General features: G+C 40.1%; 1 protein-coding gene across 1 annotated transcript in view; it reads left to right on the top strand.

Annotated features, from left to right (window-relative positions):
- Positions 1 to 27,408, top strand: part of DYNC1H1 (dynein cytoplasmic 1 heavy chain 1) — a 45,069-nt gene that overhangs the window by 5,899 nt on the left and 11,762 nt on the right. Inside the window, exons 7-57 of the mRNA XM_027637564.1 lie at positions 8 to 235; positions 713 to 1,789; positions 2,024 to 2,203; positions 2,475 to 2,624; positions 2,915 to 3,061; positions 3,208 to 3,348; positions 3,482 to 3,658; positions 3,771 to 3,881; positions 3,965 to 4,084; positions 4,274 to 4,513; positions 5,050 to 5,205; positions 5,572 to 5,685; positions 6,292 to 6,402; positions 6,482 to 6,691; positions 7,067 to 7,213; positions 7,435 to 7,601; positions 8,308 to 8,481; positions 9,159 to 9,324; positions 9,405 to 9,593; positions 9,677 to 9,865; positions 10,541 to 10,823; positions 11,629 to 11,729; positions 13,206 to 13,365; positions 13,649 to 13,892; positions 14,075 to 14,258; positions 14,705 to 14,917; positions 15,090 to 15,328; positions 15,439 to 15,595; positions 16,001 to 16,228; positions 16,459 to 16,689; positions 16,801 to 16,941; positions 17,202 to 17,435; positions 18,001 to 18,207; positions 18,300 to 18,421; positions 18,782 to 18,947; positions 19,187 to 19,350; positions 19,583 to 19,712; positions 20,496 to 20,629; positions 20,874 to 20,988; positions 21,111 to 21,272; positions 21,349 to 21,563; positions 21,650 to 21,854; positions 21,995 to 22,168; positions 22,269 to 22,388; positions 22,516 to 22,636; positions 23,190 to 23,385; positions 24,045 to 24,162; positions 25,299 to 25,514; positions 26,070 to 26,282; positions 26,473 to 26,600; positions 27,014 to 27,167. Of these exons, the coding sequence (XP_027493365.1) occupies positions 8 to 235; positions 713 to 1,789; positions 2,024 to 2,203; positions 2,475 to 2,624; positions 2,915 to 3,061; positions 3,208 to 3,348; positions 3,482 to 3,658; positions 3,771 to 3,881; positions 3,965 to 4,084; positions 4,274 to 4,513; positions 5,050 to 5,205; positions 5,572 to 5,685; positions 6,292 to 6,402; positions 6,482 to 6,691; positions 7,067 to 7,213; positions 7,435 to 7,601; positions 8,308 to 8,481; positions 9,159 to 9,324; positions 9,405 to 9,593; positions 9,677 to 9,865; positions 10,541 to 10,823; positions 11,629 to 11,729; positions 13,206 to 13,365; positions 13,649 to 13,892; positions 14,075 to 14,258; positions 14,705 to 14,917; positions 15,090 to 15,328; positions 15,439 to 15,595; positions 16,001 to 16,228; positions 16,459 to 16,689; positions 16,801 to 16,941; positions 17,202 to 17,435; positions 18,001 to 18,207; positions 18,300 to 18,421; positions 18,782 to 18,947; positions 19,187 to 19,350; positions 19,583 to 19,712; positions 20,496 to 20,629; positions 20,874 to 20,988; positions 21,111 to 21,272; positions 21,349 to 21,563; positions 21,650 to 21,854; positions 21,995 to 22,168; positions 22,269 to 22,388; positions 22,516 to 22,636; positions 23,190 to 23,385; positions 24,045 to 24,162; positions 25,299 to 25,514; positions 26,070 to 26,282; positions 26,473 to 26,600; positions 27,014 to 27,167 (9,669 nt within the window). The remainder of the gene's footprint in view (positions 1 to 7; positions 236 to 712; positions 1,790 to 2,023; positions 2,204 to 2,474; positions 2,625 to 2,914; positions 3,062 to 3,207; positions 3,349 to 3,481; positions 3,659 to 3,770; positions 3,882 to 3,964; positions 4,085 to 4,273; positions 4,514 to 5,049; positions 5,206 to 5,571; positions 5,686 to 6,291; positions 6,403 to 6,481; positions 6,692 to 7,066; positions 7,214 to 7,434; positions 7,602 to 8,307; positions 8,482 to 9,158; positions 9,325 to 9,404; positions 9,594 to 9,676; positions 9,866 to 10,540; positions 10,824 to 11,628; positions 11,730 to 13,205; positions 13,366 to 13,648; positions 13,893 to 14,074; positions 14,259 to 14,704; positions 14,918 to 15,089; positions 15,329 to 15,438; positions 15,596 to 16,000; positions 16,229 to 16,458; positions 16,690 to 16,800; positions 16,942 to 17,201; positions 17,436 to 18,000; positions 18,208 to 18,299; positions 18,422 to 18,781; positions 18,948 to 19,186; positions 19,351 to 19,582; positions 19,713 to 20,495; positions 20,630 to 20,873; positions 20,989 to 21,110; positions 21,273 to 21,348; positions 21,564 to 21,649; positions 21,855 to 21,994; positions 22,169 to 22,268; positions 22,389 to 22,515; positions 22,637 to 23,189; positions 23,386 to 24,044; positions 24,163 to 25,298; positions 25,515 to 26,069; positions 26,283 to 26,472; positions 26,601 to 27,013; positions 27,168 to 27,408) is intronic.

Raw genomic sequence — 27,408 nt, 5'->3', positions numbered from 1 at the left:
TTTTCAGGTGATGGTTGCATGCTTTGAAGTATTCCAAACCTGGGATGATGAATATGAGAAGCTACAAGTTCTGCTCAGAGATATCGTTAAAAGGAAAAGGGAAGAGAACCTGAAGATGGTGTGGCGGATAAATCCTGCTCATAGGAAACTCCAGAGTCGTCTTGATCAAATGAGGAAATTCAGGCGTCAGCACGAGCAGCTGAGGGCAGTTATTGTGAGGGTCTTGCGACCTCAGGTAATTTTTTTGAAGTTGTTATTGAACTGAAAATCTGTGTGGCTCCTTCAAGAGCATTACTGTTACTTAGAGAAGTTACCAACACAAAACTAATGTAACATTCAGTTTCACCGTCTGCTTCCAAAACCAGTTTAGTTTCAAACCCCTGCTAATTGGCTTAGCTTTAATTCTGACTTACATTGAATAATACATGACCATCCTTATGTTAATAAACACAGCAAGTCTAGACATATAAATCCTTGAGCTTGGCTAAACCACAGTGGAAAATGAGATTATGCTGCAGCAGTGGAAGTTTGTGAAGTACCTGTGTTGCCCCATTCCTACTGGCACTTAAATCTGAAACATGACTGAAAGGTTGTTAAGGATTTGTTACTAATTTGTAGTGGGGGTTGCAAGGCTTTTTAGAAAAAACTGTGTTTATCCATTTCCAGGTAAATTTTGAAGCATCCAACTCACTAAACTGTGATTCTAATGCAGGTAACTGCTGTTGCCCAGCAAAATCAAGGAGAGGTACCTGAACCACAGGATATGAAAGTAGCAGAAGTCCTTTTTGATGCTGCAGATGCTAATGCGATTGAAGAAGTCAATCTTGCTTATGAGAACGTTAAGGAAGTAGATGGATTAGATGTTTCCAAAGAAGGTACAGAAGCCTGGGAGGCAGCAATGAAGCGCTATGATGAAAGGATTGACAGAGTTGAAACAAGAATAACTGCCCGTTTGAGGGATCAGCTTGGTACAGCAAAGAATGCCAACGAAATGTTCAGGATCTTCTCTCGGTTCAATGCCCTGTTTGTCAGACCTCACATCCGCGGTGCCATCCGTGAATATCAAACACAACTGATCCAGCGTGTGAAAGATGACATTGAGTCTCTTCATGACAAATTTAAAGTACAATACCCGCAGAGTCAAGCTTGTAAAATGAGCCACGTCCGTGACTTGCCTCCTGTGTCCGGCTCCATAATTTGGGCGAAACAGATTGACAGGCAGCTCACTGCTTACATGAAGCGTGTTGAGGATGTCCTTGGTAAAGGCTGGGAGAACCATGTAGAAGGTCAGAAGCTAAAGCAGGACGGAGATAGCTTTCGCATGAAGCTCAACACTCAGGAGATCTTTGATGACTGGGCAAGAAAAGTTCAGCAGCGCAATCTTGGTGTGTCTGGTCGCATTTTCACCATTGAAAGCACTCGTGTTCGAGGTCGATCTGGAAATGTCCTGAAACTGAAAGTCAACTTCCTCCCAGAAATAATTACACTTTCAAAAGAAGTGCGAAACCTGAAGTGGCTTGGCTTCCGTGTCCCACTGGCAATTGTCAACAAAGCTCACCAAGCAAACCAGCTCTACCCATTTGCTATTTCTCTCATTGAAAGTGTCCGCACGTATGAGCGAACATGTGAGAAGGTAGAGGAGCGTAATACCATCTCTCTGCTGGTTGCTGGCTTGAAGAAAGAGGTGCAGGCTTTGATTGCAGAAGGAATTGCACTGGTGTGGGAATCATACAAACTTGATCCATATGTACAGCGGTTAGCAGAGACTGTCTTCAGTTTCCAGGAAAAGGTTTGTTTTATCTTTCAAATTCTGCAAAATTTTTACATTTGTACTTATACTTCAAGTATAAATGTGCGGTTATCCAAAAGTCAAATTGGATGACTGAGGACCAGTTCTGTAGCTCTTGGGTTAAGTAGGTGATTGATAAAAATAAAGATAAGTGATTAACCATTACTGCGTAATTATTGTTGTCTCAGTCTAACCTGTCAAACTAAACATCCCATTTTTCCTAAACCGTTTTAGGTGGATGATCTGCTCATTATTGAAGAGAAAATAGACCTGGAAGTGAGATCATTGGAAACATGCATGTATGATCACAAGACTTTCTCCGAAATCTTGAACAGAGTTCAGAAAGCTGTGGATGACTTAAATCTTCATTCATATTCAAATTTGCCAATTTGGGTCAATAAGCTGGATATGGAGGTAGGTTTGAGATCAAGGAGTAGTATATGTTTAGAGGAGAGATTCTTCCTAATATCTAATCTAAACCTACTCTTTCAATTTAACGCCATTACCCCCTGTGTTATTGCTACAAGCCCTTGTACAAAGTCCCTCTGCAGCTGTCTGTAGCCCCCTCAGGTATTGGTTCTTTAAGGTGCTATAGTGTGCCATAAGTGTTAGAATATATTGGTAACAGAGATCTTCATGCAGTGAATATGCAGATTTTTCCTCCAATGTGTCTTATTTTCTTTAGATTGAAAGAATTCTGGGTGTTCGTTTGCAAGCTGGGCTGCGGGCCTGGACCCAAGTTCTTCTTGGTCAAGCAGATGACAAAGCAGAAGTTGACATGGATACAGACGCTCCTCAAGTGAGCCATAAGCCTGGTGGTGAACCCAAGATCAAAGTAAGCTTTCTTGTGTTGTGCTTTTTTGTGGTTGGTTGGCTTTTTTTAGGTTAGGGTTTTTGTTTGTTTGTTTTGGGTTTTTTCTTACTGTCAGTTGTTAATTGCAGAAATTATTTCTGAGACTTATATGGGAGATATATATTTCTTCTGCATCTGTTTTTGGAGGAATACTTGCCTCCTCCCATTTAAGTGCAAGTTGATTTTTCAGAAGTGCTACTTGAAGTCCAAAATTCTTGTCTACATGTAGTAGTATCTGCCAGTAAAAATGATTGCTTTTACTGTTTCTGCAGAACATTGTACATGAACTAAGAATAACCAACCAGGTGATATACTTGAATCCACCAATTGAAGAGTGTAGATACAAACTTTACCAAGAAATGTTTTCTTGGAAGATGGTAATCCTGTCGCTACCAAGAATTCAAAGTCAGAGGTATCAGGTAAGTGTAATGAAGCTGTATCTAAGTCTGAGCAATTACCTTCACTTTGCAATAAATTGTGCTCGATATGTTAATGTGTTGCTCTAGAACTGCGTCTGAGTGCTCTAGAAAGGAATGTATATCACAAGTATAATTGTGGTTCTTAGGTCGGGGTGCATTATGAGCTGTCTGAGGAAGAGAAGTTCTATCGTAATGCATTGACAAGGATGCCTGATGGCCCTGCAGCTCTGGAGGAGTCATACTCGGCTGTCATGGGAATTGTGACTGAAGTGGAGCAGTATGTCAAGGTAGGAGGCTGACACCGTGTAATGCTACAGCTAAAATGAACATGGACTTTCAGTTTTCCCTGGGGGTTGGAGGGAAATGCATCTTTTGGAATGTACTGGAAAGATTCTGAACATTGTGAAATACCTGAATTAGGTTTGGCTGCAGTACCAGTGCCTGTGGGATATGCAGGCTGAAAACATATACAACCGTCTCGGAGAAGACCTGAATAAGTGGCAAGCCCTTCTGGTTCAGATAAGAAAGGCAAGAGGAACATTTGACAATGCAGAAACCAGAAAGGAATTTGGGCCTGTTGTCATAGACTACGGCAAGGTAAGAAATTGTAATTATCGTTTATGATAGATGCATTAAATTTCAGAATGGGCATATGACAAAAAATAACAAGGCTGACAAATTACTGTTATGTAACATTATTTACTTGTAGGTACAATCAAAGGTGAACTTGAAGTATGACTCCTGGCACAAGGAAGTGCTCAGCAAGTTTGGCCAGATGCTTGGTCAGAATATGACAGAGTTCCATTCACAAATTTCTAAGGTAAGATAAGTCCTTATTTCAAGTTTTTCACTTTCAGATCAACTGTTCTAGAATGCTAAAACACTGATTTGTGCCCTTCACAGTCCCGTCAAGAGCTGGAACAGCATTCTGTGGACACTGCTAGCACTTCAGACGCAGTGACATTCATCACATACGTGCAGTCCTTGAAACGTAAAATCAAACAGTTTGAAAAGCAAGTTGAGGTATGCTGTTTTGCTTATGATTTTTACTTGTAGAAATGTCAGGCTTATCTCTTAAGGTGCAGCTTTATGATATTCAAGTTCTCTTAAAAGGAGACTTGAATTTGATAAGCTCTGTAGTGAGCATTTGTATTTAACCTTGTGTTTAAAGTTAGTTTTGTCGTTTTAACTTACAACCACTGTCTCTTGTAGCTTTATCGCAATGGTCAGCGCTTGCTTGAGAAACAAAGGTTCCAGTTTCCTTCCTCTTGGCTGTACATTGACAACATTGAAGGAGAATGGGGTGCCTTTAATGACATTATGCGCAGAAAAGATTCTGCCATTCAACAACAAGTAGCAAATTTGCAGATGAAAATAGTTCAGGAGGATCGTGCAGTGGAGAGCCGAACAACTGACTTGCTGACAGACTGGGAGAAAACAAAGCCCGTAACAGTAAGTAGTGATGAATAATATTCAGTAAATGAGGTAGATTTTCTACATTCAGTAAGAAGTACTAAGTTTATTTTTATGCTCTTTTTTTTGCAGTTTTTCATTTTAGATGATGGTAGAAGTGTTTTTGAGGGTTCTATAATAACTTGTCAATGTGTTGATTTTTGGGGTTGGTTGCAGAGGGAAATTTACCCTTAAAACATAAGCCTCTGTTAAATGCAGAAAGAAAGATGACTTCAGTGACTATCAGAGCTTTGTCTGAAACAAGGGATATGTCAGAGCTATGCATGTAGGATGATTCAGAAGCAAGCTGCTTTTTGCTTTTTTTTTTTTCCCCGAAGTGCTTTTTAATAAAGCCTAAAACTGCATGTAAAATTGGAATGAGACTTACTCTGGACTAGTATGTTGCCTTATTGTCAGAAAACTGGAAATGGAGAAATAATGAGACAAACCAACATTTAGTATTTCGTCCTTACTTTTAACTTGCATTCAGCTTGATTGTAGGATTATTGAATTAATGTATCCCATGCAAACTTTAGGGAAATCTGCGTCCAGAAGAGGCTCTTCAAGCTCTTACCATTTACGAAGGAAAATTCGGCAGGCTGAAGGATGATCGTGAGAAGTGTGCGAAGGCCAAGGAGGCTCTGGAACTGACAGATACAGGACTGCTCAGTGGCAGTGAAGAGCGTGTTCAGGTACAACTTGCTCACATAACTTCTTGTCAGTTGTGGATAAAAATGTTTCAGTTCCATCATCCTCTCCCTTAAAAGAGGGACTTGAAACCTGTGCTGCATAGGTATCAGGACACCATCTCCACACTGGTTCAATTCTAGCCTTAAGAGATCGTGATCTCTTCTATGTCTGTCTTATTCTTTTGAAACAGTTATGTGACCTGAGATGCAAAAATCTCATCTTGGTCACTTGCTATTGCAGTTCTGTTGAACTGACGAGCTGTCTGAAGGTTTTAGACATATTAAAAGCATTCTGTTTAACTCCTCCATGCTAATAACTTTGAAGAAATTAGGAATAACTGCTGATTTTTGATGGATTCTTTACTACAGGTAGCCCTTGAAGAGTTGCAGGATCTCAAAGGTGTCTGGTCTGAACTCTCAAAGGTTTGGGAACAGATTGATCAAATGAAAGAACAACCCTGGGTTTCAGTACAGCCTCGCAAGGTACTTCTCTTCTATTTACATAGACAATATAACTACCACAAGTGTATGCAAATTAGGAATTAGACCTCTTGACATAGACATACTCAATTGTCACATTTTCAGTGTTCAGGTACCTTTTTCAGTGTCTTGTGAGCATGTTTCTTCTTTATGCTAAGCTGAAAAATATTCACTGGATTTGTCACATCTAATATTACAGAGGATTTATGCAGTTCCAGTAGTTTTGAGACTGAGATTGGACTGCATGTACAGAGGAAAAACTGTGTTGTTTTTAAATAGGCTGTTGGACCTCATTAGAGAAACTTCATTATATGGTTGGGTGAACAGCGTTGGTTTTAATTCAGTGCTCAGGGGGTAAAAAGCAGTTGGATCACTAAACCATAAGCTGCCTGTGACAAGACTGTCAGAAATCTTAATTGGGCCAAAAAAATTACATTCCCGTAATGTAAGTAACCACATCTTAGGCAAATATGTTTAACACTTAAAAGAGCCATACTGTTGACAATATCTCATTAGCAATAGTTATCTGTAAAAAGTACATAGACAACTTGTACAGTTTTGTGCACAACACTTGTAGAGAAGATTTCATTGCTTTTATGTTGTTGACAGCTTCGGCAAAACTTAGATGGTCTGCTGAACCAACTGAAGAACTTCCCTGCCCGCTTGCGACAGTATGCCTCCTATGAATATGTTCAGAGACTTCTGAAGGGCTACATGAAGGTGAGTTTGTACTCATTTCTAAAATGCATGTGTTCTGTACTCAAGCTCAAAGATGTAATTCGCTTTCTTGTCTCCTTAGATAAACATGTTAGTTATCGAACTGAAATCCGAGGCACTTAAGGACCGTCACTGGAAACAGCTGATGAAAAGGCTTCACGTTAACTGGGTTGTCTCTGAATTGACCCTGGGTCAGATCTGGGATGTGGATTTACAGAGAAATGAAGCAATTGTCAAAGATGTTCTGCTTGTGGCTCAGGGAGAGATGGCTTTGGAAGAGTTCTTGAAACAGGCTAGTATCAGCTCTTGTATGTGTGCGTGCAATAGCAAACCAAAGGGTTGCTGTTGGGTGGTTGACAGTTGTGTAGTAAACTCGTCACTCTAAGCTGTCAATACAAGTGCCAAGACTCCATGGAGCTGGGGTAAGCTTCCTCTAATGAAACCTGTATTATTCGGGTAAAGCAGTTTTTGATAGTGACTGCAAAGACCCCACCTTGTTCAAGTTTTACCTAACTGCATCATAATCTCAGTACTCTAAAAGCTTGAGCGTAAACCCAGAATCCTTGGGTAAAAAAAGTGAAATCTGATTACTGTAACACATTTCTACTTTGTAACTATGTTGAAACAGAAATGATTGATATCATACCTTAAACATCTTTTTCTTCAGATAAGAGAAGTGTGGAACACTTACGAACTGGACTTGGTCAATTACCAGAACAAGTGTCGTTTGATTCGTGGGTGGGATGACCTTTTCAACAAAGTAAAGGAGCACATTAACAGCGTGTCTGCTATGAAGCTGTCACCATACTACAAGGTAAAATGAAGAAAAAAGCTAAAGAATCTTCCTTTAATTCTGCCTTCCCCTATTGTTTAGTTCATATATTTGTCAGCAGGGACTATATTCACCATGTAAGTTGACAGTTAATTGCATTTACATACTTTGTAACTCTCAAACAACTGTTTCCATTAATAATTATTAGCAATCAAAAGCATGATAATATTAAAATGAATATTAATGCAGTATTTCAAATTCAGGTGTTTGAGGAAGATGCCCTTAGCTGGGAAGATAAGCTGAACCGTATCATGGCACTCTTTGATGTCTGGATAGATGTCCAAAGGCGATGGGTGTACCTGGAGGGTATCTTTACTGGCAGTGCAGACATCAAGCACTTGCTGCCTGTGGAGACCCAGCGGTTCCAGAGGTAACTTTCCAATTGCTTTGTTCTTTTCTTGCCTCCTTTGGGGCACCATATGGCCAGGCCCGAAACTTCATGACTTGGTGTAACGCTCTCTAAGTTAAAATACTGACTGTATTCTTACCTGGTCCAGCTGGATTATATATAGCCCTGCTGTAGATGTAAGTTCATCAAGCAAAGAGGTGCAACTATGACAGAAAAATGTTTATGGTAAGCAGGCTGATGTACAGTTTCTAGAAGATGGGGGTTTTAGATGATTGGGATTCAGGTGATTTTTCTTGCTAGTTCCTGCTAGCTACTTCAAGGATTTTTCTGGCATTGTGGCTGCAAGAAGGCTTATTTCTGTTGCTGCAGCCTTTATCTCACCCTTGAAACATTATTTTCTTCCTCTACTTTACCTTGCTCTGATCATACTTATTCATTCCACACACTTCCAGTCTGATCAAAGAATCGGATTTATGCATCTCTTCAGGAAATAAAGAAAAGTAGATCTTCTGCAGTGGAATTAGTAGATTGGACATTGCAAAGAAGTTAGATTTTGTTGTTGTGGACTTGACATAGATAAAGAGCTATTTTGGGAATTTAGCCTGGTGTTACCTAGAGCAACTGCAACAGTTAGAGACAGTGGTCATTTAGAGACAAGTAACTTTGGTGTCCCGCAGGCCTGTGTTTGTTGAGTTTGCACCAACATACTGTGTTATTTTACTTGCAGCATCAGCACTGAATTTTTGGCACTCATGAAAAAGGTGTCCAAATCTCCACTTGTGATGGATGTTCTTAACATTCAAGGTGTGCAGAGATCATTAGAAAGACTGGCAGACTTGCTTGGCAAGATACAGAAGGCACTGGGAGAATACCTGGAAAGGGAGAGGTCCTCTTTCCCTCGGTAAGAAGTTGACTCTGGTTGTCTCTTGAAGTAAAGTAATATGATGTTTCTGTGCAGGAATTGCTGTACTGCTCTGTAAAGCTGCCAATTTTTGTGTATTGCATATCTGTGGTGTTACAACCATTTAAATCTGTGTTGTCTATATACAGAATTCAGTTATAACCACTTCTAAGGAAGTGGGACTGAAACTTCCCTTACTTGCTCATCTGTAGCTGGTTGCAGAATTCACATGCTGCTTAAGGAACCATTGCAGCTGATTTCTGTAAACTTAAAGATTCTTCTGCCATTTGATTGAAGGACAGATTTTGCCTGACTAGTCCTCAACTGGTTTGTCGCTTAACGTGAGAGAGTAAGGCTGAGGGAGGTACTGAGTCTCTGCCTAATAGACTTAATTCAATTCCAGGCTCTACTGTGGGTATTTCAGGGTAAAGAAAATGATCCACAGTATGGAGCATCCACAGTATGTACACACCTGTGTATGGTACAGACCACATGAACTGAGACTTAATGGTAACACCAAGTTATAACTTAGCAAATTTATGGTTCGTGCACTCTTGCAGTGTTAGGGAAATGGTTGCCAATTACTCCTGTATAGTGGCCATCTATGAAGCATAAATCATAAATTAAAAGCAACAGTTGGGAGTTCTGATATAGATCTCATTTTCTGTGATTATTAGGTTTTATTTTGTTGGTGATGAAGACTTGCTTGAAATCATTGGAAACAGCAAAAATGTTGCTAAGCTGCAGAAGCACTTCAAGAAAATGTTTGCAGGAGTCGCTAGCATTATTCTGAATGAAGATAACTCTGTGGTTCTTGGGATATCCTCACGTGAAGGAGAGGAGGTATAGCTGCAGTGTTTCTTTTTAAATAAACTTCTGAAAATAAGTGAATGTGGGCTTACTTAAATCTTTAATTCTTGCAGGTGCTGTTCAAAACACCCGTCTCCATCACGGAACATCCCAAGATCAATGAGTGGCTTACTCTTGTTGAAAAAGAAATGAGAGTGACCCTTGCTAAATTGCTTGCAGAATCTGTAACTGAAGTGGAAATCTTTGGAAAAGCAACTTCAATTGATCCAGCAGTCTACATCTCTTGGATTGACAAATACCAGGTATTAACGTGGAACGCCTAAATATACTGCAGCTTGGTTACTTCAGTGAAGAAAACAATCTGATGCGGATTTTTGTTCCACAGGCTCAGCTTGTTGTCCTGTCAGCCCAGATTGCATGGTCTGAGAACGTGGAGTCAGCCCTCAATGGTGGAGGTGGAGACAACAGTCCTCTCCAGTCTGTGCTGGCCAATGTTGAGGTCACACTCAATGTCCTGGCAGACTCTGTGCTGATGGAGCAGCCGCCTCTTCGCAGAAGGAAACTGGAGCACTTGGTAAGTAAAAACCTCCTTTCCTCTTCTGGGTTTGCAGGTGAGGATTTTTAAAAGTTTAATGAAAATATTGATCAGTCTAAGACTACTTATAGGAAAAGTCTCTTGCTTTTGAAGCAATTACATCAATGCCTGATCCTGTAGGTGGTGGTGGTTTTTCACAGTTGTGTTTTATAGACTGGCTCACTGAATTGATTCTTAAACCAGCTCTTCCAGATATGCGAGCTACTGATTTCTTCATTTAAATGTGAAATATGTCACTAAGCTGCTTATTATTGTAATGAAAATATTCATTTTTTTTTTTGTAGATAAGGACTGGAGGGGAGGGGGAGGTTAAAATCATTCTGGGTTATTTCTGTAGATTTTTAGAGGGAAATACCTGATCTGTTTTAGGAGTACCTGTCTTCGTAGTTTCTGGCAAGTGAAATACCGAGTTCAGTGGTGTAATGGATTAACAGACTCACTGGACCAGAATGCTTTGCTGAAAGTCCTTAACAACAGCAGGCAGCATTGTTAGTTTTGTCTTTGTGGCAACAGGTTTTAAAGCAGAGACTGGTTTTATGTCATGATTTCTAAGTGATGGCAATTAATTGTGCTAATCTGAGAAGCTGTAGGATTCCTGGCTTTGTTAGCAATGGCTTGTGTTACTGTGGTCTAAGGAGTTACTTCATTCTCCAGATCACCGAGTTGGTGCACCAGAGAGATGTTACAAGATCACTGATCAAAAGCAAGATTGACAACTCCAAATCCTTTGAGTGGCTCAGCCAAATGCGGTTCTACTTTGACCCAAAGCAGACAGATGTGTTGCAACAGCTCTCAATTCAGATGGCAAATGCCAAATTCAACTATGGCTTTGAGTACCTTGGTGTTCAGGATAAGCTGGTACAGACTCCTCTTACTGACCGCTGCTACCTGACAATGACACAAGCCCTGGAGGCAAGACTTGGAGGATCACCATTTGGTAAGTTAGTGAGACAAGTATATAAATTCTTATCTTCTCTAATACTTGATTATCTTCTCTAATATGTATGTGAATGAGTGGTTTAGGTCACTTAAAGAATCATCAGTAGGGTTTCAGCAAAGGCGAGTTTAATATAAATTTTTGAAAGCACAACAAATTCGATGGCAAGGTTCACTCTATTACTTACTGTATAGATAGAAATCATAAAGAAAAATTGAATTTAAAACAATTATGCACAGACCAGAGACACAGAAGGATAAGTAGGGATAACAGTAAGGGATGCAAAGGGGTAAGGGCCACGATCTCAGTTGGTAGTTACTGGAATTTTGTTTGAAAAGTCCAATAACGAAAATTTTATTCCACTTGGTCTGTTGTTCAGGTAGAAAAATAAAGTCTCAAAGCTCTTTGTTGGAAAACAGGAGCTCATTAGACAACAGAAGTTCTGGGAGCAGACGAGGTTTTTCTGTTAAGCTCAAGGGGAGCTATCTGCCCAGGTGCCATTAATCAAGGCCGAGGCCTAACAAGCATTCCTGAGTCCATAATGTGGCCCGAGATGAGGTGGAGAGAGTGAACTGGGGGAACAATATGCACTGCCACAATATAGCATTAATGTAAACATGCAGAACACTTATGACTAAGATATTGAATAATAAAACAGTCTTGGGGAAAGTGGAAGCAGTTATAAGGTTTTGTTTGAACCCTCTTGACAAGCATCATCAGAACCCTCACCGGGCAGATTACTCAAGCTGGCAGTGGTACCTCAGATGATACACACTAAAACATGTCTATCCCATTTCAAAAATAGGTCCTGCTGGTACTGGTAAAACAGAATCTGTGAAGGCTCTTGGACATCAACTGGGCCGCTTCGTGTTGGTTTTCAACTGCGACGAAACATTTGACTTCCAGGTAAGCTGTTGGATAAAAACGTGTAGTCATTGCTAACATGCAGTAGGAATCTCTTCAGAACTCTGAAGCAGCCAGCAGGGTTTATTTTCAAGATGATTGCCTATAAGGCTTAACTGAGCTGGTATCTGTGGGTCATAGAAAACCTCTGAAACAAAAAATGCCTAAAACAAAAGTGGGACAGACTACTGCTAGGGGAGAGGTTCTGGTTTTTTTGAACAGGTAGTTCTTTAACAGCACATGGAAGGAAAGGAAGAGGGAAGTACAGGGCAGGGACTTAAGACTGGCTTTAGGAAAGTACCTTCAGTTGTTTAGTTTGTATTGATAGTACTGGTTTAGTGGGGAACAGATGAGTGTGTCAAACTGCTGAAGTAGCTGTACTATTGCTAAATTATCCTTTGCAACATAGCTGTGGTGCTTGCCTCAGCATGTGAAGAATTCTTCAAAACAAAATTTATCCAGATATTTGAATGTTAATGACATCTTCAAATTGAGACAAAATGCCTTTGTGAACTGCAAATCTCTCAAAATAAAAACTTTGGTTAGGTGTATATATAAAAACCAGTATAAACGGTAGACAAGGAATCGCTGTAGTTTATGAACTGTGCCAGCTTGCCATGTGTGGGTTTTTTGTGTAAAGGTGTATTTTTACCAGACCAGGGTTCCATTTAGCCAGCATTTGGCATCACAGGTAGTGGGTGATACTCCTTCCTTGCCCCCAGTCCTCTTCCTCCCTCTGACAGTTATGAGGATCAGGAGGTCCCAGCTGAAACGTGTTAGGTTCACTGGAGTATGAACAGAATTTCTCCACGTACCATTTATCCCCTTAATTCCACTTGCACACTTCCATAACATTCTCTACCAAATTGTTCCACTGCATCACCATGCATTTTATGAAAGAGCACCTTCTTTTTGTCTGTTTTTAATGATTCCTTAGTTCTTGTAGTGGAAAAGACAGTGAATAATTGATTCCTATTCATCCTAAAACAGTAACTTCTAGACTTCCATCATACTCTCTCACATTGCTTTTTACAGAATCCTACCTTAAAGGTTGTTCTTCATGTGGGACTATCATACTCTGGCCTTTCAATAAATGTTTTGTAATTCTAGTGTCCTTGTGATAAGGAACTGGAACTGCACCCAATAATAATGGTATCAGCAAAGAAAACATTATGCAGTGGAATTATTTTGCCTGTTTTTGAACACACTGCAGTACAGTATGTAGGATATGATAGGAGAGTGATCATATTTTATGGTTCCATGAAGCAGTGAACACCTGAAAGTCAATTGAAACCCTTTAATAACTCTTACAATGCTACAGGCATAGTAACCTACATATAAATGCAGCTCCTTCCTGCCTTTGTATAAGGGCAGAAATATCCTTCCTCCATTTTGTAAAGTGCTCTTCTCTGCTCCCCTTTGCCTGTGCACACACAGGCAGGATCATGCAATTGAGTGGATTTTCCCCTCTCTGTGCAGGCAATGGGACGTATCTTTGTGGGACTTTGCCAAGTGGGTGCATGGGGCTGCTTTGATGAGTTCAACAGACTGGAGGAGCGAATGCTCTCCGCAGTCTCACAGCAAGTTCAGTGCATCCAGGAAGCCTTGCGAGAGCACTCCAACCCCAACTATGACAAGAGTATGTAATTCTTTATTCCTAACAGTCTCTAACATCCTTCATGCTATTTTGTTGCTCAGTTACATTTTTTACAACTAATGCAAAAAATGTTGAAACCATTTGCTGTCCAAACTTAAATACTTGAAGTAACTTTCATCTGGTAGAAATTTATATTATTTGAGTTGCAGTACTAGAGAACCTGCTGTCTGTTATTGTAGGAAACTAAAATAGAATAAGGTGTGACTTCTGTTCTCGAGATGATTGATCACTGAATCAGGTGTAACTAAATGTACTCTCTTTTCAGCTGCAACACCAATTACCTGTGAGCTGCTGAACAAACAAGTCAAAGTGAGCCCTGACATGGCTATCTTCATCACCATGAATCCTGGCTATGCAGGCAGATCTAATCTGCCTGACAATTTGAAGAAGTTGTTCCGTAGCTTGGCCATGACAAAACCAGACCGTCAGTTGATTGCCCAGGTCATGTTGTACTCCCAAGGCTTCCGTACAGCTGAAGTGCTTGCCAATAAGATAGTACCATTCTTCAAGTGAGTAACAAGTTTGGCTCCAGTCAATAACAGTAGAACTTATTTGTTCAAAGCTATAATATTCTTTGCAACTCACTAAGCACATTGTGCAGCAATCATTTCAAGTAAACAATGACATTTACTGAGTGTTGTATTGATTCCTATTGGCAATCAAATTGTATTTTGTCTCTCTTACTTCTTAGGCTTTGTGATGAACAGCTGTCCTCCCAAAGTCACTATGACTTTGGCTTGAGAGCACTGAAGAGTGTGCTGGTTAGTGCAGGTAACGTGAAGAGGGAGAGGATTCAGAAGATAAAGCGGGAGAAGGAAGAGCGTGGTGAAGTTGTGGATGAGGGAGAAATTGCTGAGAACTTACCGGAGCAAGAGGTAATGTGTGTGCAAAATCTTTACTTCTGTGATAGAGGATGCACACTAAACAAAAGTAACCCTACAGTGTTAGTTACTAAAGGTGGTGATTTGATAGCTTAGAAGCACTAAGTTAAACATATCTTAGGAGTCTCTGAATCAGAATGAAAAACTCGTTCATATGAGGTGGTGCATCCCTAACACTTATTGGTGCTCAATTCCTCAGCAGTTAATAACAATAGCATAGTAAAGAGACATGAGAAACGAGAGTTGTATAAACTGAAAATCAATAGGAAATCATTGTGTAGTTCCAAAGTTGGAACCCCATCAAATGGTTGGTTTTGCTAAGACCGCCCTGGTCTGGTGCTTTATCAGTAAAGTATTTAGTGAACTATTCCTTGTCAGACACATCTGGTAAATAAAAAATAATAAAAAATATTAAATGAAATGTGACTCGCTCTCTGCAGATCCTGATCCAAAGTGTATGTGAAACTATGGTACCAAAACTGGTTGCAGAAGACATTCCATTACTGTTCAGTCTCCTTTCTGATGTATTCCCTGGAGTACAGTATCATCGTGGAGAGATGACAGCCTTGCGAGAGGAGCTTAAGAAAGTGTGTCAGGAAATGTACCTTACCTATGGTGATGGAGAAGAAGTTGGTGGCATGTGGGTTGAAAAGGTAAAATCTAAAACTCAAATATGGAATTGAAATTTATGTATAAGACTAAGGTTTTTTTTTTTGATTATGAAAGGTGGAAAACGTTTACTTCTCTTAAGCGAACAATCCACAGAGGGCTTATATTGGCTACTGAAGTTAAGACTTCATTGCTACCTCATTTTTTCTGTCACAGGTTCTTCAACTGTATCAGATTACACAGATAAATCATGGGTTGATGATGGTTGGTCCCTCTGGAAGTGGAAAGAGCATGGCTTGGAGAGTACTTCTGAAGGCCCTTGAACGACTGGAGGGTGTGGAAGGTGTTGCTCACATTATAGATCCAAAAGCAATCAGCAAAGATCACCTCTATGGTACTTTGGATCCAAACACCAGAGAATGGACAGATGGCTTGTTTACACATGTCCTGAGAAAGTGAGTCTGTAATAGCATAACTGCAAACTGGCCAGTACATTTGTACCAAGCGTAATTTGACCTTACTGAGTCGTAGTTCTCTACTGCACTAAATATTTCCTTTAACACAGGATCATAGACAATGTGAGAGGTGAACTACAAAAACGTCAGTGGATCATCTTTGATGGTGATGTAGACCCTGAGTGGGTTGAGAACTTGAACTCTGTTTTGGATGACAACAAACTTCTGACTCTGCCAAATGGCGAACGTCTCAGCCTCCCACCAAATGTAATGTAACTTTCTTTACACCATGTTTATGTGCTGGCCACAAGCTTGTTGCTTTAGTTTCTTATGTACTAGTGCTGTCCCTCTTTCTCATCACAAACAGAGTAATACTGAGCTTGGGTTGTGTTTTGCTGGAGTTAGGAGTTTTTTTGGAAACAAGCATTTCACTTTATGCTTACTCTGACCCCATAAGACAAACTTTGTGTGTTATATAAGTCTGTGGTAGTACTCAATAATGATGAACTTAGCATAGCATAATAGAATGCTGCTGTTGATTATTCAGAGTCTAAATGCAATTCAGCTTATTTTGAAATGTCTCCGTTTTTTGAAGGAGAGGGTTTTTGGTTTGTTCTGCTGTTGGTTGGTTGATTTTACTTCAAACTCTTGTTTTAAATTTCTGTTTTTCAGGTGCGTATCATGTTTGAGGTACAGGATCTGAAATATGCCACTTTGGCTACCGTGTCAAGGTGCGGTATGGTGTGGTTCAGTGAGGATGTTCTCAGTACAGACATGATATTCAACAACTTCCTGGCCAGGCTAAGAAGCATTCCTCTAGATGAAGGTGAGGAGGAAGCCCAGCGAAGGCGAAAGGGCAAAGAAGATGAAGGAGAAGAAGCAGCATCCCCAATGTTGCAGGTATAACTTTAGATTACATTATGGGATACAGTAGTAAAAACACTTGTATTACAGGTAGTACTTAGAATTTAGGACAGCCTATCATAGAAAAGCTGACTTCCTCTTCACTTTTTTTTTTTTTAAGAACATTAAAATATGAAGCACTTCAAACCTTAAACAGGATCATTTCCTGCTGCCTGGTAATCAAATGAGAAGCAAATTCCTTGAGCAGTGTTTGTCTCCCCCAACAGATTCAGAGAGATGCTGCAACAATAATGCAGCCGTATTTCACATCTAACGGCCTGGTAACCAAAGCACTGGAACACGCTTTCAAGCTGGAGCACATCATGGATCTCACCCGCCTGCGCTGCCTGGGGTCTCTGTTCTCCATGTTGCACCAAGCGTGCCGCAACGTCGCCCAGTACAATGCCAACCACCCCGACTTCCCAATGCAGATAGATCAGCTGGAGCGCTACATCCAGGTAAATACAATCTGATGTTCAGTGGCTGCTGTGTTTGGCTAGATTTGAGTTATTCATGAAGTTTTGTTCCATTACTCTAAAACCAATAGTTGCTTTTGCTGCTTCTTATAGAGGTACCTGGTCTATGCGATACTCTGGTCTCTTTCTGGGGACAGCCGTTTGAAAATGAGAGCAGAGCTGGGAGAATACATTAGGAGAATCACCACTGTGCCACTGCCAACTGCACCCAACATACCCATAATTGACTATGAGGTAAGCCTTTCTTGTGGTAGAAGTGTTGCTCTTTCGTGTTCTTATAAGCTTCCTTTAGATTTTGGAGATGAAACTGGAAAATAATCCACTAGACTGTCTTAAACTTTACAGTTTCACAGTTCAGCAAACAAGCTGCTTGTTTAAATAAACACATAAAATTGGATGCCACAGACCATCCTGTCATTTAGAAAAAAGTGTTTTGACTAAGGTTGAGCTAGATTCCTACTGTAAATTGTCTAATCACATTTTTGTGCTCCTAGGTGTCCATTACAGGTGAATGGGTGCCATGGCAGTCCAAGGTTCCTCAGATTGAAGTTGAAACACACAAGGTTGCAGCTCCTGATGTTGTAGTACCAACCCTAGATACAGTTCGCCATGAAGCGTTGCTGTATACTTGGCTGGCAGAACACAAACCTCTGGTGCTCTGTGGCCCACCAGGTTCTGGAAAGACCATGACCCTCTTCAGTGCTCTGAGAGCTCTGCCTGACATGGAGGTACACAAGGGACTGTGTGTGTCTGTGTACACATGTGTATGTGTAGGGTAGTAACGAGTCTCTGAATTCTTAAAGATTAAAGCAGTCTCAGTTCAGCATGGAAGTTGTTCACTAACCAGATTTCAATGGTAGCTTCACCTCAGTCAGTTATGTGTATGCAATAGCAAAGAATAAAAATTATGTTGAGAGTATCAATTTCTCTTAACCTAAGAACTGCTTTCTTCCTTTGCCTCTTCAGTAATACAGGAGGATTCCTACATTCAGTACTTAAAAACCTATGGTAGTGTTTAGGAATAGCTCTCATCCTCCAGTGTGTCAAGGTGGAGTAACAGTTACATGAGGCTGTGATGTTTAAAGTACAGGACTGGACAGGAAGCAATACTGCCTAATAAATGGAAAACCTGCAGTGGGAATAAGCAATATACAGACAATGATCTGTAATATTGATGGTATATGTATTTCCATTGTGGAAAGCCAAACATGCCTGTTTTCAGGACTTTTGATATGTTCTCTTTCAGGTCTTTGTGTATTTTAACTATTTTTTTTTCACTGTTCTCTTTCTAAGGTGGTTGGACTCAACTTTTCTAGTGCTACCACTCCAGAACTGCTCTTGAAAACTTTTGATCACTACTGTGAGTACAGGCGTACCCCTAATGGAGTGGTGCTGGCTCCTGTGCAGTTAGGGAAGTGGCTGGTGCTGTTCTGTGATGAAATCAATTTGCCAGATATGGATAAATACGGCACACAGAGAGTCATATCCTTCATTAGACAGGTTTGTTTTTCTTTGTGATCAACTGTATCATAGCAGTGTCGTTTAGGGAACTACAATGTTCCACTGATTTGATTTTTGGGGTTTTTTTCCAGATGGTGGAACATGGAGGATTCTATCGTACATCTGACCAGACATGGGTGAAACTGGAGAGAATTCAGTTTGTTGGTGCATGTAATCCACCTACTGATCCTGGAAGAAAGCCCCTCTCACACAGGTAATGTATCTAGTAAACCCTATATAGCAACAGAATAGGGGTCAAAACTGAAGCATTGACTATGTAATCTCTTCTTAATACGCTTGTTTAACAACAGCTATGCTGAAATTGTGTTCCTTGCTTTTGCACTAGCTGCTAGTTGGTTCTTACCATGACAGCCAAACAGTGGACTCACTGTTAGGCCATTGAACCACCTGTCTGAACACTGTGGATACTTCAGAATGGAGTCATTAAGGAGCAATCAAACCACCTGCAGTTACTGCTGATGATTTTGAATCAAGCAGTCATTTAATTTTGGCAAAAGATAATAAGGAGAGTACAGACTGTCATTTTCTGTACTGTAATATGCTAATTTTTCAGATTTCTACGACATGTTCCTGTGGTTTATGTGGACTATCCTGGACCAGCTTCACTTACTCAGATTTATGGAACATTCAATCGTGCAATGCTGAGGCTGATCCCATCACTTCGCACGTATGCAGAACCTCTCACTGCTGCTATGGTAGAATTCTACACAATGTCTCAGGTAACTTGTTGAATACAACCCCAAACTCCAATTAGAAGTCTTCCTTTTATGCTGAATCTTTTAACATGCAGTGTTCGCCTTTCATATGGACAATATGTGTAAAGGAGCTCAACTAATTACTTGAGTTCTGACAAAAACTACTGAATTACACTAGCAAAGTAATATCTTGCAATGCCAAGGCCTGTAAAGAATACGGTGCAACTTTGAGATAAAGTAACTAATTAAGTTTAAATTTTTAGGAGAGATTCACTCAAGACACACAGCCACACTACATCTACTCACCTCGTGAAATGACTCGATGGGTGAGAGGTATATTTGAAGCATTACGACCGCTAGAAACCTTACCAGTTGAAGGCCTGATCAGGATTTGGGCCCATGAAGCCTTACGACTCTTCCAAGACAGGTAAAATAAACGTGAGATGGGGAGGCAAAACCAAAAAAAGTTGAAAATTAATTTTCCCCACTCCTTGCCAGCTCTCATTAGAAAATGAGAATATTACCCTTCATTCTAGCTTGACTCTCTTGGGAGTAGTATCTGCAAAGCAAAAATGTACTTTATTCATAGTGCTGGCATGTGATGTGACTATATCCTCCCATTGTAGAGGATTTGTACTCACTGACTTTTCTTTGTCTAGACTTGTTGAAGATGAGGAAAGGCGCTGGACTGATGAGAACATTGATATGGTTGCCCTGAAACACTTCCCCAACATTGACAAAGAAAAGGCTATGAGCAGACCTATCTTATACAGCAACTGGCTGTCAAAGGCAAGTGAAAATTTTTAAGAATTAAAACCCCAAATTAAAAAAGTTGGATGCAAGTGAATGGTGCAGTTCTTATGACTATAATTAAATCATAAATCGCTGACCATAATTTTGTTAAATTGATCTTCAAGAAATTTTTGCTATGATTATCTGAAGTGAACTCTACCACAAATTTAATAGCTGTTATGCCAGGGATGCTATTCTAAGAGCTACCACAGTATGTGAAGGCAGTATTAAATAATATTTCTCAAGAATAGTGTAACACTACCAGGTAGTTGCTGACAGTTATTGCTTATGTAACCTTGTGAATGAAAAAGTGACCCTTAAGCAATACTGATTTTACACATTTTATGGTGGACTGTTTCTTGCAATCTGAAGTGTTCCAGCTGGGCAAGCTGTACAAATCCTGCTGGGTCGAGGTAAAAGTCCACATAGTTGGCTACCCATCTCTGACCAATAGTAAGTGACTAGGAAAGGCTGTTTAATATAAACTGGGGAGGTGAGAGAAGGGAGTAAGTCTGTAGTGGTACTTCCCAATCTCTTTGGTAACTGGCAGCACAGGTTCAGCCTATGGTAGATTCAGTAGATACAGTGTTTAAACCCCATGCAGCTACCTATGGCACTCGAGGCTGTGGACGTGTTCCTGTGTGAGTTAAAGGAGTACAGTATTCTTAAGTTTTTGTAGAGGATTGCTGCTAGTAGTTCTGCTTTTTTGTACTCATAAATTTATCCCTAAGCAAATTCTCTTAACCTTAATTTCCGTACTGTATTGACTGGTTCTTCTAGGATTATATTCCAGTGGATCAAGAAGAATTAAGAGACTATGTGAAAGCTAGGCTTAAAGTCTTTTATGAAGAAGAACTTGATGTACCACTTGTTCTGTTCAATGAAGTCTTGGATCATGTGTTAAGAATTGACCGGTAAGTTTAGATTTCCATTGCTGCTTATGTAAGTAGTATTTAGAGTTTAAAACAGAGTAGCCTGAGTACACAGTAAGAATGGAGCATGATCTCAATGTTGTCTATAGAAAATAAACTTCAAGCCTCCACGTAGCAGGATCCTATTTGGAAAGGTGTGTCAGTTTTGGTACTAAGTTTAGGTGTTCTAGAAAAATCTTTGGTAAATTGCTAACACCAATCACACTTGGTTATGTTGTTTTTTCAGAATTTTCCGTCAGCCACAGGGCCACTTGCTGCTAATTGGAGTCAGTGGAGCAGGGAAAACAACCCTCTCAAGATTTGTTGCCTGGATGAACGGTTTAAGTGTCTACCAAATTAAGGTTGGTGTGCTGGTTTAACTTTTAAAAACCTGTTAGTCAAAACTCACCCTTAAATATTGACCTACAAAAAGCCCAAATAAAGCTAAACCAAAATATTAATGACTAATGCTAAATCTTACCAGGTCCACAGAAAATATACAGGTGAAGATTTTGATGAAGACCTTAGGACAGTATTGAGACGCTCTGGCTGTAAAAATGAAAAAATAGCTTTTATCATGGATGAGTCAAATGTATTGGATTCTGGATTCCTGGAAAGAATGAACACTCTCCTAGCCAATGGAGAGGTAAGAAGATTTTAAGTAAATATTTTAAGCACCTTTCTACAACCACAGGCTACAGCAAAACTATCTTTTGAATTAGGTTCCTGGTCTCTTTGAAGGAGATGAATATGCCACCCTCATGACTCAGTGTAAAGAAGGAGCACAGAAAGAAGGTTTAATGTTAGATTCACACGAGGAACTCTACAAATGGTTCACCAGCCAAGTTATTCGCAATCTCCATGTTGTGTTCACTATGAATCCGTCTTCTGAGGGCCTGAAGGACAGGGCAGCTACCTCTCCTGCGCTCTTCAACAGGTAATTGCTGCATATTCCAACATGTTGCACAAGTACTGCTGAAACAGTACTTTTGGGAAAGTCTTCACAAATGCTTTGTATTTCAGATGTGTCTTGAACTGGTTTGGAGACTGGTCAACTGAGGCACTGTACCAAGTTGGCAAAGAGTTCACAAGCAAAATGGATCTTGAGAAACCAAATTATATTGTGCCCGATTACATGCCAGTTGTGTATGATAAGCTGCCACAGCCACCATCACACAGGGAGGCCATTGTTAACAGTTGTGTGTTTGTTCACCAGACTCTTCATCAGGTATGTTATTATTATACTGCCTAACTTATCTTTAGGTCACAGCATCATGCACCAGTTTCCTAGAAAGTATGATCTTTGGCATCCATATAGATTTAAACCCAGTGCCCAATGCATACTCTGCAACTTTTTGTTCCCTGAAGGCTAATGCTCGACTGGCAAAACGAGGAGGCAGAACCATGGCAATCACACCACGCCACTATTTAGACTTCATCAACCATTATGCCAACTTGTTCAATGAGAAGCGAAGTGAACTGGAGGAACAGCAAATGCATTTGAATGTTGGTCTTAGAAAAATCAAGGAAACAGTTGATCAGGTACATATCTTTAAAGCTTTGCCCTCTATAAGGCTGGAGTGATAAAATAGATCTCACTGCTTGATATGAATGCTCTCTTCCATCTTACAATCCATCTCAGGTGGAAGAATTGCGGCGTGACCTAAGAATAAAGAGTCAGGAACTGGAAGTGAAAAATGCAGCAGCCAATGACAAGTTGAAAAAGATGGTGAAAGATCAACAGGAAGCTGAGAAGAAGAAGGTAAAAAGTTTTGTTAAATCTCTGTGCATAGCAACTATTTTATTTACAAAACAGAGCCTGCAGAGCAAGTACTGAAAGAAGTTCAACTTCTAAAAAGCAGTATTTTGTCTGTGAAATTTCCTTCTAGGTTATGAGCCAAGAGATTCAGGAACAGCTGCACAAGCAGCAGGAGGTCATTGCAGACAAGCAGATGAGTGTGAAAGAAGATCTTGACAAGGTGGAGCCTGCTGTCATTGAAGCTCAGAATGGTATGTTAGCACCTTGAGAGATCACACTATGGGCTTAGATCTAAGACTGGTCTATGGGAATGTGTTTTGTTGTAATCTGGGTTGGTCCTAACAAAAAAGTAGGCTCTTAGCAAGGGGCTGAACAGTGTTAAAGAAATTCCTTCTTTTAAATTCACAGTCTTTGAACTGTGATTTTTTTGTGCTGTGTATAGTTCTGATCTGATACTTGATGCTCCTTTTATGGCTTGTGGCTTAGTTTCTGGCAGACCAGTTCTAGAAAGACCACTGATACCTTGCTGCTGCGCAGACAGTATTCATTAAACTGGGTAGACAAATCACTGGTTTGAGTGAATGGTTTTTGGGCAGCAGAATAAGTTGCCTGTGACCATTTGGCAAGCTGACATTTATGGAAGTATATCTTGTGATAGTAGTTTGGACGTTATCCAGTAATATCTTTTTCTCTAATAACCTCATATTCTTTTGAGACTCTTGAAGCATTTTTACAAATCCAGGGTACCCTTAACTGTTTGTTTTCTTCCCAATCAACATTCTTCATGTTTCTGGCACTGATTAGCTGTGAAGTCAATCAAGAAGCAGCACCTGGTCGAGGTCCGTTCCATGGCTAATCCCCCTGCAGCAGTTAAGTTAGCACTGGAGTCCATCTGCCTACTGTTAGGGGAAAGTACCACTGACTGGAAACAAATACGTTCCATCATCATGAGAGAGAACTTCATTCCAACCATTGTTAACTTCTCTGCTGAGGAAATCAGGTAAAGTGCAAGTGTGAGTTAGTTGTTTGAAGAAATTTTTTACAAAGAGCAGAGGGTCTTAACTGGACTTTCCTCTGTGTAATTGCTTTGGTAGCACTTGAATTCTTTTGGCACCAGCATATTCCTGCATGTAGTGAACATGCAGGCAGTACAGGAGACAGACTGCTGAAGCCAAAGTGTAACAGGCAAACTGGGACAAAAGAGCTGCTGTCGAGTAATTTCAAGGCATGGTTGCAAAGCAGTGTGTTGGTGTCCAAAACCACACTGTCAGTTGAAAGTGGTTTTGCAGCAATAACAGATGAGATTGCTGAGGGTTTCATCCAACTAAGGAGATCCGTTTCCTAGCCGGCTCTGAACATGAGCAGAATGTCAAACTAGACATCAGAATTCCCTTCCAACTCCAAATTTTTCTGAGTGGAGTTAAGCAATCCTTGACTGACTAATCTTAAAAGTATTGCTAAATGCCTTGTATCACCCATAAGATGTAATTTCTGAAACAACATGTTGAACTAATTGAAACATTCCAGCTACCAGATAGCAAAACTCCCAGGAAATATTGATTGTCAGCTGTGGAAGGCAGGCCAGATAAAGGGATACTGAATGCCCCTGTGCTGACATACAGTGTATTCATGCTATCTGTAAAAACTTTTCCCTTGCAGTGATGCCATCCGGGAGAGGATGAAGAAAAACTACCTGTCAAATCCAAGTTATAATTATGAAATTGTAAACAGAGCATCACTGGCTTGTGGACCTATGGTGAAATGGGCAATTGCACAGGTAAAGTCAGTTTGAGGAAGCAAAGGCAAAGTGAAAAGAGTGAGCCTGAAGGCATATAGCAATGTCTAAAGGTGCTCAATTTGCCTTTATTCAACCAAGTATTGCAAGCTCTTTTGCATCAAAGAAATGGGTAGATGGTTCAGATGAATGCTGATAGGATCTATAGTGCTGTGCCAGAGGACTGACCAGTTGTGATACAGCTTCTGCACTGAAAAACTTTAGGTTTACATTGAACAGTAGTGGATGCTTTCTGTATCATTCTACAGGACAATGCAGCTCCCCACTAGAAAATGCAATGCAATCCTCTTAACAGAGACTGCATTTGTCTTGCCTCAGAGTGGGGGCTGCTCACAGGCAGCTCTGCCAAGATCTTTTAGGCAGACTTCTAAATATTTGACTCGTTTCCTAAAGGAATAGGTTTTGGCAAAGATGCCCCCATACTGAGATATCAAAGAATGGTTTTACTTGCCTGTTGGTGTTCCATACAGCAAAGCACTTGGCTCGTTAAAACTGTGCCTGCTTGGAATGGCATGATGTGGAGAGACTGTATTTCACTTGAATCTTGCCAATAGGCCCTGTCCTAATTTTCCTACAAGATCACACAGACATTGTGTGATACACCTCCCAGACAGTGAATATTCTGAGTCGGAAGGGGCCCTCGAGGATCATTGAGTCCAACTCTTATGTGAATGGCCAGTGTGGGGATTGAACCCACAACCTTGGTGTTATTAACACCATGCTCTAACCAACTTGTTCTGTGGCTTAGCTATACTCATTTCATTGCTAAGAAAGGCAGATTAGGACAGTACTGGCATGGACACCCAGTTGAGTATGTAAAACAGTACTGTGCACTTCTTAATGTGATCTGAACCTTTTGGATGACTTCGTGTGAATCTACAGAGCAGGAGAAGGATCTTGCAAAAATCAATTACTTACATGTCTGTACTGGGTTTAAACTAGAGTCCTAGGGATTGATGCGTAATACTAAGTTTATTTTAAGTAGTTAATTCTTACAGGGGTCAGAAGTACATAAACTTGAAAAGACGCTATTGATCGTATATACCTGAATTCTGTGGTTCTTGTTAGCACATGTCATTTTAGAAAGTTTAAAGGGTTTGTTTATTTATTGTTTGCAGCTGAACTATGCTGATATGTTGAAAAGAGTGGAACCTCTACGCAATGAACTGCAGAAGCTGGAGGATGATGCCAAAGACAACCAACAGAAAGCAAATGAAGTGGAGCAGATGATTCGTGATCTCGAGGCCAGTATTGCCCGTTACAAAGAAGAATATGCAGTACTGATTTCGGAGGCTCAAGCCATTAAGGCAGACTTGGCTGCTGTAGAAGCAAAAGTAAGACATTTATATATCAGTAATTTTTTTTTTTTTAATCTCTGACAGCCTGAAATTTAATTGTTCTTCAAACTTTTAAGTGGACTTCAGTTGCTTCACCTGTGCAGTGTGTTTGAACTGTTTCATCTCTGGATGTCATGAGGCTTCTTAAGCTATTGAAACCTGGCTGGAATTAGAAATATCAACACATGTTGCTACTTGGTTAACAAGACAGTTCAGATAAGGCTTAAAATACATAGAAAACCTTTGGAAATAGGCATGGATGTAGTGGGATTGCAATGTCTTAACTGGACTTCTAGGGGAGTGAATTTCTCTATCTGCTTGATCTAGTCATTAGTATGTCACCACTATGCTAGTACTTAGCACTTTTAAGTTAATCAAGGCAACAGCTAAAATCAACATAATTAATTAACCCTGAAGTGATTCTGCACAAATTTAATCTCATTCTGGGCTTTTAAATTTAACTTGGGCCTTGAGCCAATATTTAGGTGTTCCAAGAGACTTATAATAAGACAGTTCATCATCTAAGGAGTCTACTTCACCACTTATTTCTAGGTAAACCGTAGCACAGCTCTTCTGAAGAGTCTCTCTGCTGAACGTGAAAGATGGGAGAAGACAAGTGAAACTTTCAAAAACCAGATGTCCACTATTGCAGGAGACTGTTTACTTTCAGGAGCTTTTATTGCCTATGCTGGCTACTTCGATCAGCAGATGCGTCAGAATCTGTTCACTACATGGTCTCACCATTTGCAGCAGGCAAATATCCAGGTAAAGATGCAGTCATGATAAGTTAACCATAAATAGATTTACTGCAGCAGCTAAAGAAGCTTTAACATTGCTAGGTAAAGGATGGAGCTGTTGGAAAAGAACACCTTTTAGAGCTGTATTTACTTAAAATGTCTTCACCACCTAGTTGGAGAATCTCTAGTTAAATATTAACTGTGTTTCCTTCCTGCAGTTCCGTACAGACATTGCAAGGACAGAGTACCTCTCCAACGCCGATGAGCGGCTTCGCTGGCAAGCGAGTTCTCTACCTGCAGATGACCTGTGCACTGAGAATGCCATCATGCTCAAGCGGTTTAATAGGTATTTCATTCTAAGATGTAGAATTCTTAAACAATATTCTCACATCAGGCAGAGTTTGCACCTATTGCATCACCGTAACTCTTTCACAGCACTGTTTCACTCTTGTGGGAACCTCTAATGTTTGTAAAAGCTTCTCAACTATGTGTAAACGTAAAAACTCTCATTCACCTTTGCTTGCCTTATTTTAACAGCTAAGCATAACAAAAAAGTTGGCTTCAACTGTAGCTGTTTCGTTGCCCAAATAACAGACTTACCTTTCAAAACTCTGAAGTCATTGAACCTGTCCCAAATTATTCCTTCAGTAAACAAGGTTTTAGAGTTGAGACTAATAATGTAGCATGAATTTATAAAATGCTTAGATATTGTCTGCAGTCAAAACCTGAATAATGAAAGTGTTTTATTACTAACTTCAGGTATCCATTGATCATCGATCCCTCTGGGCAAGCTACAGAGTTTATCATGAATGAATATAAAGACCGTAAGATAACTCGTACTAGTTTCTTGGATGACGCTTTCAGGAAGAACTTGGAAAGTGCCTTGAGATTTGGTAACCCACTTCTAGTTCAGGTTAGTTACGTGATCATGTAGAAACTCTTGAATTCTGCCCTGTGTACTAGAAAAGTTTGCATTTGTTCTTTCAGTGACATGCAAGCAACTTTATTTTCAACTAGAATTTGCCAAGTAAACTAGTGATATGTGAGGTGTTAGTCCTGAGAAGAACATTGGTGAGCTAGAAAATCAAAAGAAGGCGTTTCCTTTTCCACCATTTCAAGATCAAATGCTTTTATTTTGAAATGATCTTTCTTTA

The sequence above is a fragment of the Corapipo altera genome, unplaced genomic scaffold (genome assembly GCF_003945725.1).
Source record: "Corapipo altera isolate COAL_440 unplaced genomic scaffold, ASM394572v1 23, whole genome shotgun sequence".
NCBI lineage: Eukaryota > Metazoa > Chordata > Aves > Passeriformes > Pipridae > Corapipo > Corapipo altera.
The sequence above is the reverse complement of the archived record's forward strand: the minus strand, read 5'-3'. Positions and strand labels throughout refer to the sequence as shown.